At 31.2% G+C, this 19141-nt stretch overlaps 2 protein-coding genes across 3 annotated transcripts in view; one reads left to right on the top strand and one right to left on the bottom strand.

Annotated features, from left to right (window-relative positions):
• Positions 1-622, bottom strand: part of LOC134687879 (E3 ubiquitin-protein ligase rnf213-alpha-like) — a 144354-nt gene extending 143732 nt beyond the window's left edge. The window contains exon 1 of the mRNA XM_063548337.1: positions 592-622. The gene's annotated coding sequence lies outside the window, so the exon portion shown is untranslated. The remainder of the gene's footprint in view (positions 1-591) is intronic.
• A 238-nt stretch (positions 623-860) lies between these two features.
• LOC134687314 (uncharacterized) lies at positions 861-18791 on the top strand. Of its 2 annotated transcripts, XM_063547502.1 has the most exons (10): positions 861-1020; positions 6839-7684; positions 8054-8167; positions 8871-9023; positions 9770-9991; positions 10939-10953; positions 12544-12656; positions 13494-13642; positions 14304-14407; positions 15840-18791. In XM_063547502.1, the coding sequence occupies exons 2-10, from the start codon at positions 6937-6939 to the stop codon at positions 16640-16642; spliced, it is 2421 nt and encodes an 806-aa protein (XP_063403572.1). In that variant the 5' UTR covers positions 861-1020; positions 6839-6936; the 3' UTR covers positions 16643-18791. The 2 variants fall into 2 exon arrangements, with proteins under 2 accessions (XP_063403572.1, XP_063403573.1); XM_063547503.1 differs by lacking the exon at positions 10939-10953 and having other exon boundaries at positions 15840-18790.
• Positions 18792-19141: the final 350 nt, after the last annotated feature.

The raw sequence follows: 19141 nt of genomic DNA, 5'->3' as shown, positions 1-19141 counted from the left end.
TCAATGGCGATCGCTATCCTATGAAATAATAGGATAGCGATCGCCATTTTAGTGGGTCAGACTTAACAAGCCCCTGTGGATCATGTAGTGTGCGAACTGACTTTGGGTGGGAACATGTAGAGTGCGAAAGTGAAAAGGGGCAAACTTATAGGGTGCAAACGTGAATGGGCAAAACTGACTCGGATTCCCAAAAAGGGGGTTCTAACAATAGGCAAATGCCAATACAATTAGATGACATGAATATTATGCCTATGTTATTTAGTTTACATAATAATTTCCTTATTACGTTTTAATATTAAAATGAACATACCTTTTTTTAAAGTGCATAGTTTTTTAAGAACAATTGTGTATCGATTTCAATGTTACAAATTCCTGACAAGTGGATTTTCAAGAAATGTTACTTCTACTTTCGTTTTTGTGACAACTGTCAACTGGAAAGTTTCGTTGAAGACGTCACAGATTACGTACTTATACTTTCTTTTTAATACAAAATGTTAGACTGATTAATAAAATGATAACGTGTTGCACTGTCAATGACATCATGTTCTTACTGAATTATTACAAGAAAACACTTTTTTTCTAAAGGTTTACCTTCGAAACCATTCTAAGAAATTCCAAAGGCGGTAAAAGTGAATTGCTAGTAGGCGGCTATATATCCCGACCTCGTAAGAAAACCTTTAAGAAGAAAATCTCAACAAAATAAGTAATTTGTGATTGTCCGAATAATAATTTGATATTTTTATAATTAGTAGATCTATTCAAATGGTACCAAAAAAGATAATTGTGTCTAAAAATATACAATATATCATGGTGTGAGTCCGGAAATGTGAAACATAACTAGGGAAGACCATAGACGAAACGAAAGTAGAAAGTTTGATAAAAATAAAACGAAAGAAGGAAAATATGAAAGTAAAACCTGGTCAACATGGTCATTATTTTCTTCCTGAAAGTGTCAACAACCTGGTTAAATCAATGACTCAATGTTCTGCTTATTCACTTTACATATGACATGTAAAATTGGTAAATTAGTACTCTAAATATTTGCATAAAATTTTCAATTGAAATTTGAAGCTCATTCAAAAGATTTTTTTTATTAAGAAATTAACATGATTAAGTTGACCAATAATAAATTGAGTTCACTGATTAATGTCTTTGTAAATTTTGCAAATAGGCATTTTCTATATTTTACCGTTTTGACTGACAAATCAACAGATACATAATAAATAGAAAATATATGGTGTTTATATATCTCAACTTGTACGATTCGCTTGTGTATGTAACAATGTTTTAGATTTTAATGAGAGAAATTTATGTATAACTGAAAAATTATTACACCAGGGTTTTTGATATCACAAACTAGTCAAAACATTTACTAAATTTTATCGTATAAGGACATCATTCGTAAATATAGCTCAACATGCAGACTTTTTATACGTTTAGGTATTTCACATCCAATTTTTTGTGGAAATATTCTTTATAAAGCACAAAAATGTCGGTATTCACTGCAGAAACTAACAAAACCTTTAAATAGACTTATAAAAAAGGGATATCAGGGGTGTAGCTACCCGGAGGCACGACAGCACGTGCATCCACGTTGTTGTCACAAAAAAAAACAAAAAAAACCAGTGGAATCAGACAGCGTGATGCATGGAGACTGTTAGCGTTGATGTCTTTTCCGTCTATCCTAGATATTAGTTTGACGTAACCTAGATACAAGTGTTGAAGAAGCTGTTCATGCAGAAAAAGATACTAGTAGTAGCTCCGCAGTTGCGTGCACATTGATTCGGCATGCAAAATATATGGGTTTTTTTATTGAATGTTAAAGGAAACACCTATGTTGTCCTTTTTTTTAATTGATGAAATATCATTAAATAACGACATTTGGTTTCAAAATATTTTTTTTTTTGAGATTATAACAATATCGGAAAGTAACTTGTATCTTTTACAAGATTTGAATTTGAAATACTCAGCTAAGATATGTAGTTTTGGGGCACATTTTACAGTGAACAGTTCATCAGTTTGCAGTTTAGAATGAGATGTACCAATCGACAATAGAATTATCCGATCCCTTCGATATCGTTGAAAATATGCCGAGGTGATGTGGTTGACAGACTACCAGAGCCAATCATCATGATGATCCTGCAACCGTGCTGCAACCATGCCAAAACAGTATTGGAAAGTCTAATTACTTTTTGCGTTCATAGACCATATGATAAGGGAACTGGAAAGTGGAGTCGCGTCAAGTTATCAGAAAATCGCCTCTTGCGCTGTATATGCTTCATTGTTTTGTAGGAAATAACACAAACGAACAAATCTTCAGACATACGAAACTGACCTCTGGCATGTAATTTTGAAGAATTCAATTTGGAGTTCGCTCGATGCCGAACAAGTACATCTCGCAAGTGCTACCATGCCATGATGGCCCTGAGATCTATCAGTCACGGTACTACGTACGTAATTGAAAACAAATGTACGATCAACAATAAACAACGACATTTACATAGCATTACTGCATATTCATCGGGATTTCAGTGAGAATGTCGACAAAGTAATAGAGAAGTTTGTTTCTGCCCAGACCCGAAGAGCAGATTTTGGACAATTTTGAGTAAATTCTGTATCTCAAATATGTGTTGTTTATGTATTACTACTGATATTCAGAAGATTTATTAATAGTTTTACATTCATAAATTTTTATCTATATATAGCTCCTCTTTTGACCATCCTATGACTGAAAACAGAAAAAGAACATTTTTCTGCATAATAGGGTCCCAAATTTTTTTGGCCACGCTCGCTCGGCAGTCATGCTTCCACATAGTTTCTTTCTAGCTAAACCCCTGGATATAGTTACGATACTGTTGTCAGGTCATTTAAGATTGTATATTTTAGCGTTTATATTGATTCACTTATAGGGTCTTTGCATCGGAACTAAACACATTTATTCAAAAACCAGTTGTTGGCATCACGGGTTATGTTCTTCTCATATATGTTATGATGGTATGATACTAAACACCTAACAGAAAGGATTGTGCCTGATATTCATATGATGAAATCATAATCTTTCAATCAGTTTAATTGAAGTCTGGAGCTGGCATGTCAGTTAACTGCTAGTAGTCTGTTGTTATTTATGTATAATTGTCATTTTGTTTATTTGCTTTCGTTACATCTTCTGACATCAGACTCAGATTTCTCTTGAATTGAATTTTAAATGTACATATTGTTGTGCGTTTACTTTTCTGCATTGGCTAGAGGTATAGGGGGAGGGTTGAGATCTCGTAAACATGTTTAACCCCGCCACATTTTTGCGCCTGTCCCAAGTCAGGAGCCTCTGGTCTTTGTTAATCTTGTATTATTTCAGTTTTAGTTTCTTGTGTACAATTTGGAAATTAGTATGGCGTTCATTATCACTGAACTAGTATATATTTGTTTAGGGGCCAGCTGAAGGACGCCTCTGGGTGCGGGAATTTCTCTTTACATTGAAAACCTGTTGTGACCTTCTGCTGTTGTTTTTTCTATGGTCGGGTTGTTGTCTCTTTGATATATTCCCCATTTCCATTCTCAATTTTATATATGTTATATTAGACATTAAGAAAAAAAGCAGACAAAAACGTTGCATTATACACTCCGGGTCCCAACAAAAACTTAATGTTGAGCATTATATCTCAAACAAAATAGACAATTCACTCCAGTAACCATGATGCATTGCACTGTGTATAAAAGACTGTTTGAACTTTGCAAATTCAGGAATCATACTAAATAACCAAGGATTTGTCTTAAATAGTTTTGATATAATAAACATATGATAAATCAGTGCAAGAAAAGTTTTGTGAATGTACACATAGTCCAGTCAAACTAAGATTTAACCTCAAACTAATTGCAACAGAAAATGTTTTAGTTCTTATCAATAGCATTATGCCCTTTATATACACAGAAAAAAGTCCCATAAAATCTAACTTGAGGAAAACTCAAAATGAGCATTTTCAATATCCTATGGAAATTTATATTGAAAGGGGAGATAACTCTTGCAAAAATGAGTCTTTTTGGGTCAGTTTTTGGTTGTTTGTCTTGAAATTTTTGGAAAGTATAATACTTTGATGGGGTTATAAGTTTGTATTTGACTAAATTATATCTGTATATTATATATTTTCAGCAACTTACTTATCTATAGAAACTTTAAACCACAAAAAAAAGAATACATGCTTAATTATTTTCATTAAAGGAGAAGGGGCAATAAGGCCCTTATTTGGCCCAAAATTTATTGCAAATTCAAAAGTTATCATACATATTTTTAAATTACTAAAAACTTGACTAAGGTATAAGGTAATAAGAAAAACAAAACAAATTTGACATCGAACAAGTAACAATGGCAACGAATCATGACCTTATTTGCATATTTTGTTAAATTTCGTGATTTTCCTTGTTTTTTCATCAAATTTTAAGTATATTTTAGATAGAAAAAGTATGTGTGCACCCAAGAAACAACTTAATATTTGGTGAGATTATGCCAATAGTTATAATAAAGCTTCAGTTAAATTATTTTGTTGTTTCTTGGCTGCGCAGGATGTTTCCTCAAATGAAATAATGATGGAAAACTGCATAAATTCTGTATTTTTTAGTATTTTTGTGAAAACAATACACATTATGACATAAGTGTGACGTCATCAGATAAAAACCTTTCTGTTTTTAATTTATATTTCTTGACCCTATGCATTTCTAAACATTATGTGTCAATTTGAAATGGTTATTAAACATTTTATTTTCTTGGGCCAAAACTAGGCCTTAATGCCCCTACTCCTTTGAGATTCTTTACCTTGACATGTTGAAATATTCAATAAATGGTCAACTAATGAATTACAAAATTTAGATTTATAGCTTGATAAAAGATATAAAAACACCTTTAGAGTTGTTTGTTATACTCTAAAGACTGCTAAAAAATCAAGAATCAATACATTCTGATGAATAGAAGCGGTAAAGTTATAATTTTGTATTAATTTTTATTGATATTTTTGCCTTTTTTACAAGAGTTATCTCCCTTTTCAATCAAATTTCCATAGGAATATAAATGGTGATTTTTTTAGTCTTCCTTTAGTTAGATTTTATGGGATTTTTTTCTGTGTATATTTGGGGTATAATGCTAAATATAAAAACTCAAAAATTTTCTGTTGCAATTACTTTCAGGTTAGGGTAAAATTCATGATGCTGAGAAACTTTTAGAATATTGTCGGATGATAGCATTTATTTTTGCAAAGACCATCATAGACCGTCACAATGACCTTTATTCTAAGCTTTAATGAAAGTAAACTGTTAGTGAAGATCTTCTTGAATCTACAACTGCAAATCATTTTAAGCCATATATATGTTACAGTGAATTTGTATAATCAGTGATTATGTAGAATCCCTGAAATTTTCAGGGATTATGTAGAATCCCTGGCTAGTTTAGTGATTATGTAGAATCTCTGAAATTTTTAGGGATTATGTAAATTCACTAGAAAAAATGTCAGGGATTCTACATAATAACTGAAATGAAGAAATATTTTTATTTTTAAAGAAAATGAATAAAAGTACAATAATTTATTCTATAAAATCACATAAACATCATAATAAAGTAACAAAAATTGTGAAATGTTAAGCACAATATATCAAAATGATAAACCAATTTTTTTTAAAAGTAGTTAGGCACACTATATTAAAATGTTAAACACAATATATTAAAATTATATGCTTCACATCTGTTTTTACCACAATATCCACATTTCAAAAATCCTTTTCCTGCACATATCAAATCAGATTAACACCACGCCTAAGAGAAATAAAAAGTTCAATAAAAACATCCGAAGGTACACCCCCCCCCCCCCCACCCCCACCCCCAAAAAATAAAAAAAAATGAATAAATAGGAATTTGCAACCTTGAACTGGTTCGAGCAAGAAAGATACCATTGTTTTATGGGCAGGAAATATCCTTCTTCAGACTTTTTTTAGCAATGGATATTATGTTTTTTTGGGTTTCCCTTTTCTTTTTTATCCTGTCGAATTGCTATGAAAATATGCAAGCTTCCTCTCAAAGTTTGTTCAATTTGTCAATCCCAAGTTCTGTCTGTTTTTTCTATACTTTGTCACAGTTTGAATTTCTTGCAAATTGTTCTTTGAACAAAAAAAACCCACACAAAACAGTTGTTCCATAATCTACTTCACCATTTGCTTTACATGTATCACAAATAGCATGCTTGTGGATTTACAAATAGAGCATGCATATCCATTTGATGCTGGCTTTTCTAATAAACAAACAATACATGTAAAGCTATCGTTATAAAGGGAAGGTTAATATTATTAATTTTGAAGTCTTCAACTATATCTCGAAACCTTGTGTTGGTTTTAACTTTTAGATCATCCTCTGTCATGTCTGTGTTTAAAAGCAAATTATTTCATCTGGCAAGGAAAATGAAAGAAACTAAAAATTATAATTTGTCTATATTAATTTTGTTTATCAAACAAAAGACCATTAAATTATTCATAATCCCTGAAATCATATAAGGGAATTTGTAGAATAATTATTACAATGTTCAGTGATTATGTAAAATCACTGGTCATTTTCAGGGATTATATATAATTACTAATGATTTTAGTGATTCTACATATTCCCTGAAAAATCAGGGATTCTACATAATCCCTGATTATACAAATTCACTGTAACATATATATATATGTAAATGATCTTTTACAACTGCAGGTTTCATTATGTCACCAAACTTACATATATGACTGTTAATGGCATTTATTGGCCCCTATTTCAACATGTTTCCGAAATTTAATCTATAATTATGATCTTGCATATTTTTTCCAGGTGGTCACTGTTGAAAAATATTGACCATTAAAATGATACGAACAAAACATTGGAAGATTGTTATCAGATGACTTGGTTGAGTAAACTTGTATTCACCAATGGAATTGGAATGTCCTTTTGTTGGCAGAAGAGCACATTTTGAAGCTTTGATAGAAAGATGGCAGGATTTAAGATGTGTCGGAGTGTATGGGATGAGATCTATAGGCAAATCACGATTTGTGAAACAGTTATTACATTTTATATCAAAACACTTCAATGACAATGATTACACAGCTGCATGGGTGGATCTCAGAAATCTTCAGTCACTCAGACAAATTTTTCTCAATTTATTTGAAAAATGTGAAATACATCAATCTATAGATGGAGATGATGATGAACTCTACCAGGCCATTTTAACTTATCTTTCAAAAACAAACAGAACATTTTTCATCATATTCGACAATGCTGAGGATGCAATTGATTCCGATTTCAATCCTGATTTTATTAATCTCATAAAAGATATCTCAGATCAAAGTGCAAAGGTCAAAGTGTTAATAACATCAACTTCTCATTTGCAAGGTCATGACTTTTGCCATGGTGATGTATACCAGTATGTTGAGTTACTTCCCCTGTCAATGCAGGAATCAAGAGAGTTATTGCATATGTCAGCCCCATCTGTTGACTTTGGAATTTACCTTGATAAAATAGTAGAGCTTTGTGAGGGTCTTCCTCTTGCTTTGTTGTTGACTGGTTCTGAGCTAGAGCAGAATGATGGGTTGTTGGAGCCATGTGATATGGTGGAACTACTGAACAAGTGTCGTCTGAAAGTTCTTAGTCAAGATTTATATCCAATCCAAGAGAGAATTGGTGAGTAGAGAAATATTTGGATAGAATTTAATGAATTTTGAATCCTTGAAATGTTTTTATGATTAAAACAAAATTTTACTGTAGGTGGTATATACTAGATCATACTAGTTAAGATATTGTGCTCAACTTCAATGTGACAGTAAACTTAATAACAATGCTATGAAAAACAACACCAAAAGACACTTGACGCCACAATATGTGAAACTCTGAATGGCACAGAATCTTAGAAAAAAAATCAATTTAACACATATATGTTAGATATTAAAATCCCTATTGCCCAGATGAAGTAACTTGCTTTTATACATGTTATATACCTTAATTAGTTTAACTAATTTTATTCAATATTATATATATTTTTTTTAATTTTAGCTCCAATGTACAGACAGTTCTTAAACAGATTATCCACAATACTAAAAGAGAAGCTTGGAATACTCAGTTACATTCCAGGGACATTCTCTGCACAACAGGCAGCAAGGTTGTTGGGTAGGTTGAGGTTTACTGAGCAACATTTTAAAGCTGTTCAAATTTTGTTTCTTGATTAGGGTAAGTGTTTATTTAAAGTTCTTTGAAAGATATATATAAATAGTAATTTACATGAGACAAAATTTGACTAAAAACAGCTTTAAAACATATTGAAACAATAAAGGACTAAATTACAGAAATCACTTAAATTTTACAATAATTTTTAGTTTAGGTTAAGTACAGCTTTTTTTTTTAATTTAAAAAAAAATATAGCTTATTGATGATTAAAAAAATATTTCAATTTTAATGCAAAAATGACCCAATAGAGATAATTTGGAGCTTTTTCAATGATATATACATCAGGGGCCAAACAATTTTTTTTGGTTGATTTTTGTACCATATGCTAAAGTAACAACTAATGCAGAAATAAATAAAATTTGCTAAATTTTTGTACCCTCGAGCCTCCTTAAAGTGTAACAAATACTACCGTTGTTCAATTACACAATGTATAGCTAAAATATTATTTTTATCTGCTTGAGAAAAAAAACAGCATTTGTTGGCATTAAACCTAGAGGTTTTACACCTAGAAAAGAGGGATGATGACCAGCTTAATTTTCATAGAATTTACAAGATAAAAAATGAAATCCAAAGAGAGGGGGTTGCTAAACCTGTAATTCCCTATGGATTTGACATTATATATTAAAACTGTAATTAATCATTTCAGATGAGGAGAGTGACGACATTACCATGACAGAAACACTGATTCCTATTGTACAACGCCATGTGGTACAGTATGACAAACCTACAAAGAGATTTGATATACATGGTATATTGAGAGACTGTATTTCAGAGTTCTTGAAAATACAAAATCTACCAGGTATGCATGCTCCTCTGAAATATTAATGCAAGCTGTTATCTTTTTTTAATGAATTGTTAGTGAGTGAGAGATTTCACTGTGCCAACATCCATCTATATATCCCCTTTATATATGCATGATAAGAGTAATGGCTTCAAAAAATTGAACTACTTCGTAAGAAGTTATAGTTTTTCTCACAGTTTAACCAAACATTCTGCACCTGCTATTTTAGTTTTTAATTGGATGGTTTTTTTTTTTACTTTCCAATGCTAAACTATGTTATGGTTATAGCTACTTCTGCATATGTATATGGGGACAGAGGCAACACACATCTTCCTTGGAGGACTCTTTAAATTTCATTATTATTTGAAGAGGTAGTAATTAATTTTTATGTATTTTTTTGTATATGAATTTTATCAAAGACAAATTTTGTATTTTCTACATCCATCACCTCTTAAAAAAATAAGCCAAATTCATAAAACAAAATCTAAATTATCCAAAGGCTGCTTTAGATTAAAAATATAATTTATTAAGGGATTTAACGTTGTACATAGTTAAACAATGTTTGAACTTAGTTATTATGGGGTTCCCTTTTAAAAACAAAGTTGTTCAATATTCAAAGTGAATCAATATATGTAGAGACTATATAAGCAATACAGAATCTTGAAACCTAGTCAGAATTCTGAAAACCTATATTCAGAATTCTGAAATTGTAGTCAGAATTCGGAAAATCTATACATGTAGGTTAAAAAGTGATGATTTTTCAGAAATAAGGAAAAGATACTGCAAAATGTTTGCTGAGCTTATGCATGACATTTGTGATAAGATGGAGACTTCACAGTATGCAGAGGCCCTGAGTATGTATAATATGGAACAGCAGAACTTTCAAAAGCTGATGACAGATGTAATGTACACCACTGAGGACACTTACCCAGTATATGTAGATCTGGCCACAACAGCCTTCCCTACTATGACTAGATTTGTTGGAGGTTGGTAGATTTAGTTTTATCATTTGAATTTTTAAGAAATTTATTATCTTATATGATTTCAGATTTTGTGTCATCTTTGAACTTAATGTGGTCTCTTAACTTTCGATTCAAATTTCACTGATGAGTTATTTGTTGACGAAACTTGTTTGACATAGTGACTGGCATATATAATTATAAGCCTTGTATCTTTCATGAGTTTTATTATAATATGTGTATGTTGTTTTCCTTGCCTACCTGAGTCAGTTAACAATGTTCAGATGTACGGTATTTTTGTTGAGCCTTTGACTTTTGCAAGACATAGCCATCCTACATTGCGTCAGCATTTTCCACAAATATTCACTCTGTGATTAAAGTTTTTGAAATTTTATTAACTTTCTTCTAGTAGAAGGTAATTTTGTTAAACTTTTGTACCTGTTTTCTCGTATTTTACTCATACATGGACTTAACTTTTCATCCATTTAATATTACATACAGTCTGCTGTTAAAGTTTTTAAAACATTAGATTCATAAATTATCCTGAATTTTTTACCAAACTTGGACAGAAGCTTCTTACAATCAAAAGATAGTATTGAGAGGAATATTTTAATGTTTTTTTCCCTAATTTTTTGTTGAGCCTGAGATTAACAGCAAAAGAAGGCGAGACACTGGGTTCGGCAGAACCCTTAGGAATTTTGTTTCTATAAAAGTCTTTTTAAAGTATAAAGATCAAAATATATATCACTGTGACTTGGTTGTGTGTGTTGCTGTCCATCTTCTGCAGTTTATTAAAGATTCTAACCAAATTGCGAAAATGGGATTTTCTCAATGTTGAATTAAAGGCTGTACAATGGCCATAATTGCTTACTACAACTTTAATTTAACTTTGGTTGATATTTTTCTCATAAGCAATCATACAACATCTCATTTTTATATGGATAAAGTTCAAGATTATAAGCAATTCATTACAGACAACAAGTCCTTGTGTAAGTACAAATTGCAATAACAATGTTGTGAAAAGCTTTAAACTAAGATGTATACACATATATATACAATGTACCACTGAGTTACAATTTAATACTTATTTTCAGTGTCTTAAGTTTTTCTTGCACATATATGTCAATTACATGCAAGAAAAATTAACATTTTGTTTTAAGCAATATTTATGTTTTGCTTTTGTATTGACTTGCTTTAAGGTGGTACCTAACACTACAGGGAGATAACTCTGTAAAATCAGCTAAATGTTTAAGTAACGTTGTGTTGTTAAGGGAAAATTAAGCTTTTCAGAGATCAAAATAAGTTTTTGTCAAACTGCTATATAACCAGTGTAATTTTTCTGATAAAACGGTTGGTTCAAAAAGATACTTTTTCCAAATTTTAAGAAGATTAAACAAGCCAAATTAATTTGAGTTAAAGTGTTGGGTACCACCTTAAACATTTAATCGTTATGTTGTGTGCTTATAAATAGTTTAACAATTCAAAATTTTCAGATTGTGCATCTTGATTGCCTCTGAAATTGACTTTGAAATATATTTTATTCTCTATTAGTTTTGGCCTGTTATCTATTTCTTGCATGAAAAGATATTTCCTGTATCAAACAGCTACATGGAGTTTAATACAAAAGTGGAATACAAAAATTGTGTTAAGTTGATAGGCTTATCCAGCATGAAACAATATTGGGACATTTCCAGTGGCTGTTTTTTTGTCATGGATGATGTTCAAAGGTATAATCAGCAATGTGGATTTCCTCCATGGCAATGATTTTTCAATAATGTTCAAACACTCACACTTGTATTTTATATTGAAATTTGATAACTTTACTTGATATCAAGTGATGTCTTATTCTTTCTCATTATTAAACCTTTAAATTGAAGAAGTTTTAACAGTTGTTGTTTTAAAGGACTGAAATAAAAAAATCTATAACAGGAGGTTCAATGGGATTTATCACGATTTAAGTATTTCAGCAGTGACGGATCCAGGGTGAGGGTTCATGGGGTTGGAACCTTCCATTTTTTTTCGACGATCAATGTATTTGAATTGGAACATATTGATGGAACCCCCACCTATTGTATTTCGGATTGGGAACCCCATTTTGAAAATGGCTGGTCTGCCCCTGTATTTCAGTCTTATTCAGTACAAAGTTAAGTTGTGTCACCCTTTTGGAATGAGAAGATCAAACCTCAGCAGTTTAATTAGATTATTTTTTTTATTAACAGTACACATTTTGCTTGACTTATTCTACCATGTAAAGTATCTATAAAGCACACATATACATATAATATGCATTTACTTTCACAGAATATACAAGTAACAATTAAGTATAATAATAATTGGTTCCCATTTTACTGACATTTAAAAAAAAAATGTTTCTGCTTGTGTTTCAAACACTTTCATACAAGCAGTTAATATTGTTTTCCAATTTTAGTCAGTAATTAGTTTTGTTAACAGACATTTTAGTGTTAACTTCAATACCATTTGAAGGTTGTCTCATTGGCAATCATACCACATCTTCTTATTTTTATATCAAGTATGTTTTTCTTTATAATACATATAAAATAGTTCATTCATTTCTACAGTGGATACCTTTACCTTCATAGAGAAAGTTCTACAATTAACCAGAAGTAATAAAGAAGAATTAGATGAGGCATTTGTCAGTGTGACCTATGGTAGTGTTCTTACTAATCTAAAGGTTAGTCTCAGATGATCATTGATTTAGAGTCAGGAACCTCTTTAATAATGGCCTTAAATCATGCCTTGATTTTGGAAATTTAAAGAATTAGGTATTGATAGCAGATCTTTTATAATTTCTGCTTGATTAATTTTTAACTTGAGACTGTTTAGCGTGTTTAGAGATTGACATAATGCATATTATGGAATACTGTTTGATGCCATCAAAATTTCTTCTAGATATTATAATATCTATTTGTGTCATATGGTTGCTGTTTTGTACACATGCAAAAAAAAAATGTCTTCTAAATTATCTGATGACTTCCCTGTATACCATCTGGTAATACTGGTATGGGGGTTGGGGGGTTGGATTGGTCCTGATCCCTAAATCCTGGGCTTAAAACACCAAATCCTGAGGTCCATGATTTAAATAAATTTAAATCCAGACATCCCAAAATTCAAAAAAAAGAATTTCGAGATCCTGAAAGGGTCAATCCTGAAATCCTGACCTTAAAAACACCCTATCCTGGAGTCATGATAAAGGTCCTATCCCCCCCCCCGATGGTATCTACTTAAGGGAAATCTACCAGCACAAAACATAGGAGGTGTTGGTTTAGTAGCCCTTTATCTTTCATTAATTATTTTTATAAATAGTCACATCTTAGAATATCTGATAAAAATATCAGTAACAAGCTTAAGAAAATAAAGTAAATAATTGATAAATAACCTATGTTTTTCATCAGCTACTAACATTTAAAATCTTTTGTGTCATGAATGGCTGAACCTTTTTGGGGATTTCATAAGTTAGATAAATTTACTGCAAACCTACTTATTTTCTTAATATATGATTCTTTTATAGGGAGATTTTCTTGAAGGAGAAAAAAGTTACAATTATTCCATATCTGTGATGGCTAAGTATAATGTGTCTACCTGTTTGATGAAGATAAGAGCTCACCAGGGTCTGGGATGGAATCTTGGATGTCAGGGGAAATCAGCAGATGCACTGAGGTAACTTTAAACTTCAATATAGGTTTGATTTAAAGAAAATGTGACATACTTAAAACTTGAAATTTAATAATAATACTGTCATTTCTAAATTAAAACCCCATTACATTCAATTAGCATTAGAGACAATCTTAGATATAAGTTGGGAAAAAAAGTTACTTTAAAGGTCCATGTATCCTTTACATTACTGGAAAATAAACAATACCTTTATAGTAGACCTCAATTCAATACGTTGGATTGGTCATGATTCAAGGTAGTTAGTAGGCTTTTATTCCCTGCCTTTTTGTGATGGCATTATCTTAAAAATTTAATATATAGGAGTTTTGATGCATTTTTATAATTTGAAAGTTTTTACCTAATATTTTACTTCGTCAATAGAAAAAACTTATAATGCCTTTTGATAGTAATATACATGTATGCATACTGTGGTTTCATTATTATTCGTGGGATACCAACTTTCGTGGATTCCCTTGGTACAGGGGAATCAAGAAATTAAATGTTCAACGATGACAAATTTTATGTAGACGCATGCAGACTTTGTCAAAACCATGAAATTTAATATCCATGAATATGTAAGTTTTCCTTAATCCACTAAAAATGGTACCCACAAAAATAAATGAATCCACAGTACTATAGTAATTTATTGGAATAATTTTGTTTACAGTACCCTGAAGAAAGCTTTTCAATATGAAACAGAACTTGGTATGGAGAATGAAGAACTAATTCTACAAACTTTACAGTGTCTGGCTCTCTTTAACACATTTGCAGGTGAGGATTTAATTAATTTATTGAATTGCAGATGGTCAAATCTGTTAAGGCCATTGATTATAAAAAAGAAGATGTGGCATGATTGCCAATGAGGCAACTCTCTAAAAATGACAACAGAAATTAACAGCTATAGGTCACCATGCATACAATACATCTTTCAACAATCAGCAAAGCCCATTTTATGATATAGTTAATGATAATGTTAAACATCGTTTCTTAATGTACAGTGGCAAATATCACATGCATATATGGACAAGAAACTGTTATTGAGATATGAATATGAACCTTACTTTAAACTGTACCATTATGCTGAGTCTGAATTTTAACTTGCAGGTTTGTAAGGTAATAGGCTGCATGAAGACATGTCATCCTTCCTGACACATTATTTTAGCCAACCTAGATCATGCAACCCAACAATGTATTCCAGTGGAATTACAGTGGTAAAATTTTCCAATATCATTATTCCACTGGAATTGCAGTGGTAAAATTTTCAAATGTCATTTCAGAGGAATCACCAATCAAATTCCACTGGAATTTTTAGTTTTATATGATTAACCAGTGGAATTCCAATGGGTCACTGCAAACCAGTGGAATTACAGTGGATTCAACTGGTATTTCACTGGAATTCCATTGATATTTTCTATGGGGCTGTCTTTGGTCTTTCTTCGAAATGATGTGTGCTTTAGAAGTAGCAAAAAACAATTTTAGATTTGGTTTGATCTGGATTGGGATAAGGCTGAATATGATTAAACAGAATTCTAATGCAATTAGTTTGTAACGATAATTTTCATTGGACGTTGATACATATTTTGAGGGGTTAGATTCCACATTCTACCAGTCCGTAACTAAGAAAGCCACCATTTTGAATTCTGGGATATGTAATTTCTCAAAATATAAACAAGATATTCACATTTTGAGCCTCAAAATCTTCTTTTAGTCTATATTGAAATCATTCTCAAGCGTACGAAAAGTAAAAATATGTTTAGTATTCATGTTTGACATCCAGAGTAAACACATGACGTCACATTGTTTAGATGCTAAAGACAATGCAACAGTTTCGCGGACTTTTTCATTTATGCCATTTTTAAGCCAAACTATTTATTAAATGACATTTATTTTAATATGTGGCATTAGAATGGAGATAACTGTATTGTATTTTAAGCTTGGCCTTTGTAAAACTTGATTTTACTGTCGCAAATATCCGTTTACCTATCTCCGCTCCGCGTCGCTAGGTAAACTCAATTTGCGACAGTAAAATCTACGTTTTACGAAGGCCAAGCTTAAAATACAGTACAGTTATCTCCTAAATCTTGTGTTACTGCAATGGCAGCAATCATACAATAAAAGTGTTTAATATTTGACTTTTAGAGTTAAGACATGGCTTTTAGAGATTCATTATTTTGAAAATTAAAAAAACATTTTAACATTTCAGGATTTTTGGATGAAGGAGAGTTTTACCATTTGAAAGTCCTGAAGAAGAGAAGAGCTCTTTACGGCACAGATGAAAACCCTTCCATTGGAGCATGCTTCAATAATATGGGAATTTTATACAAACAAAGGGGAGATCATTCCAAAGCTTTGGAGTATTATCAGGCAGGACTTGATATTAAAAGAAAAACAAAAGCAACAGACAAAGCAATAGTCATATCAATGAACAATGTAGCCAGTACTTTGTCTGAGCTTGGTCGCCATGATGAAGGTATTGACATTTTAAACGAAGCATTTGATATTGTAAATAAGTACCCTGGTTTCCTGTCTGATTGCCGTGATCTCTCCAATGATACAATGGGACTAGTTTATTTACACAAAAAAGATTTTTATAATGCGATTAAATATTTTAATAGAGGATTGAAAGGGAGGCTAGAATCGTCACCAAATCATATTTGTGTATTGGAAGAAAAAACAAGATTGGCCGAAGCTTATGTTGGACTGGGACAATATAGTGTCGCACAAACTGATTTAGTAGAAACTTTAAAGTGCAAAGAGGGTTTCATTAAACAAATGCCACAGAATACCTTTATATACGATTCTTATAAAATATTAATGGAAGTTTCACATCACCTTGGTGACAAGAAAAGTATGGAGTCTTACTTTACAAATTGTAAAGTTGAGATATACAGGCTAACTGACTTCTTTGAAGATTTAGGTAATTTGACTAGAGCAAAAGAAATGGCAGATAATCTAAAAATAGTACAAAAAATATATCATGATTTTATGAGAGGAAGGAGAGGTTAAAATTGCATATGTGTTTAAAAATCCATATTTATCATTGTAGAGGAAACTGTATATTAAATTATTTTATCTTTTATTTTTTAAAGTTTAAAGCATTCTTATTGACTTCTGTGCAATTTTATTTCTTTTTTTAATTTTCAATATTCTTGTTATGTTTTGATTTAAGGTAAGATCCCAGTTATACATATTCACGAAGATTTATATTCACAACATTTTTCTACAAAAAATAATCATTAAAGATTGCAAAATACATTGAATCATTACAAAAAAGTTACTTGTACCATACACTGACTGTATACAAAGGGTAAAGGGCTTCATTACTTATACACAAACTGTATTATTTGTGTATCTTAATTTAAAGTGGTGTACTTTAGATTTTGCTTTAATCATATGACATACATGAATTATACTATATTTTCTGATCAACATTAGCATGACTGTTGAAGTGTTCTTAATAATTCAAACCATAGTGTGTTAACAATGAGCTTTGCCTATTCCAACATTCTTTTGACCAATGAGCTCTGACTTATTCCAAGATTAATGTGATCTATTAGCTGTTTTATTCATTCTACCATTTGTGTGAACTATGAGATTTTGTATTCATTCTATCATAGTGTGTTAACAATGAGATGTTCTTAAACATTTCAGGATTAGTGTGAACATTGACCTGCTCTTATTAATACTACCATCTGTATGACCAATTATTTGTTCTTATCCATTCCACTATTTGTGTTACCAATGATCTTTTCTCATTTATTCCATTATTTTTGTGACCAATAAATGAGTCTTATTAATTGGCCGTTTCAGAATCTAATGCATCCTGGGTAATATTTTCAAAAGTGTACACCAAAACGCCCTGATTGGTTTAAAATGTCATAAACAATGGAAATTTAACCAATAATGTGAATTTATTTTCATTTTGGGGTACGAACAATGAAATTACCCATGATGCTTAAAATTCTGAAACGACCAATTTGACCATCTGTGTTTCCAACGAGCTATTATTATTGCTTCTGTGTTACAAATGAGCTGTTTAAATTTATTCCAGCATTTGTGGCACAAATGATCTATTCTCTGTCATTCCATCATCTGTGTAACCAATGAACCGGTCTTATTAATTCTATCCTTTGTATGACCACAGTTGTTCTCATAGATTCCATTAATAATGTGAACAATGAATTGTTCTTATTCTTATTCATTCCACCATCTCTGTAATGAATTAGCTATTCTTATCTTTTCCTTCATTTGTGTGAACCATGAGCTGATCTTATTCATTCTACCATTTTTGTGAAGCATGAAATTTTCTTATTTATTCTACTTTTTGTGTGAGCATTGATCTGTTATTTTTCATTCTTCCATTTGTCTGACCAATGACCTGTTCCTATGCATTCTAAGCATTATGTGACCAAACAAGTGTTCTTATTTATCAAAAGCATAATTAACCTATCAAGTGTTCTTATTTAACCAAATCATAGTATGATCTATAAAATTGCTAATTTATCAGTAGCAGAGTGTGACCAATGATTTGCTAATTTATTTAACTAGATGTGACCATTCAAATTTGCGTAATTCATCTCAATGTGACCATTCAAATTTGAATATTTATCTCAAGCATAATATGAATAATAAAATTTGCATAATTAATCCCAAAGTGACCATTCAAATTTGAATATTTATCTGAAGCATAATACGAGTAATAAAATTTGCATAATTAATCCCAATGTGACCATTCAAATTTGAATATTTGTCTCAAGCATAAAATGACTAATAAAATTTGCATATTCATCCTATGCTTATTTTTACTATCAATGTTGCCTAATTATCAGAAGAATAGTGTGATCAGATAATCATTACTTGTATACATCCTTAAGCATAGCACAACTCCTGAAATTTGCTTATTTATAACCCAACCATAAAAAGTAACCAATGAATGTTGCTAATTTATCAAAGTATTTTGTGACCATGTAATTTTGCTTATTTATCTATTAGCATACCTGGCTTTTTGATTCCAAGCAGTGTGTGACCAATACATTTTGCTTATATCCCAAGCAGTGTGTGACCAATACATTTTGCTTATATCTCAAGCATAGTGTGACCAATACATTTTGCTTATATCCCAAGCATAGTTTGACCAACATATTTTGCTTATATCCGAAGCATAGTGTGACCAATACATTTTGTTTATATCACAAGCATAGTGTGACCAATACATTTTGCTTATTTCCCAAGCAAAGTGTGACCAATACATTTTGCTTATTTCCCAAGCATAGTGTGGCCAATACATTTTGCATATATCCCAAACATAGTGTGGCCAATACATTTTGCTTATATCCCAAGCATAGTGTGACCAATACATTTAGCTTATATCCCAAGCAGTGTGTGACCAATACAGTTTGCTTATATCACAAGCAGTGTGTGACAAAAAAAAATTGCATACATTCATCCAATGCATAGTGTGACAATTAAAGTTGTGTATTTATTGAAACATTGTGTGACCAATGA

The sequence above is a fragment of the Mytilus trossulus genome, chromosome 10 (genome assembly GCF_036588685.1).
Source record: "Mytilus trossulus isolate FHL-02 chromosome 10, PNRI_Mtr1.1.1.hap1, whole genome shotgun sequence".
NCBI classification, from domain to species: Eukaryota; Metazoa; Mollusca; class Bivalvia; order Mytilida; family Mytilidae; genus Mytilus; species Mytilus trossulus.
The sequence above is the reverse complement of the archived record's forward strand: the minus strand, read 5'-3'. Positions and strand labels throughout refer to the sequence as shown.

Coding starts and splice junctions, on each gene's coding strand:
- LOC134687314 (XM_063547502.1), top strand. CDS start 6,937: ATGGAATTGGAATGTCCTTTTGTTGGCAGAAGAGCACATTTTGAAGCT. Junction 7,685..8,053: donor TCCAATCCAAGAGAGAATTG/GTGAGTAGAGAA, acceptor TTTTAATTTTAG/CTCCAATGTACAGACAGTTC. Junction 12,657..13,493: donor GTGTTCTTACTAATCTAAAG/GTTAGTCTCAGA, acceptor ATTCTTTTATAG/GGAGATTTTCTTGAAGGAGA.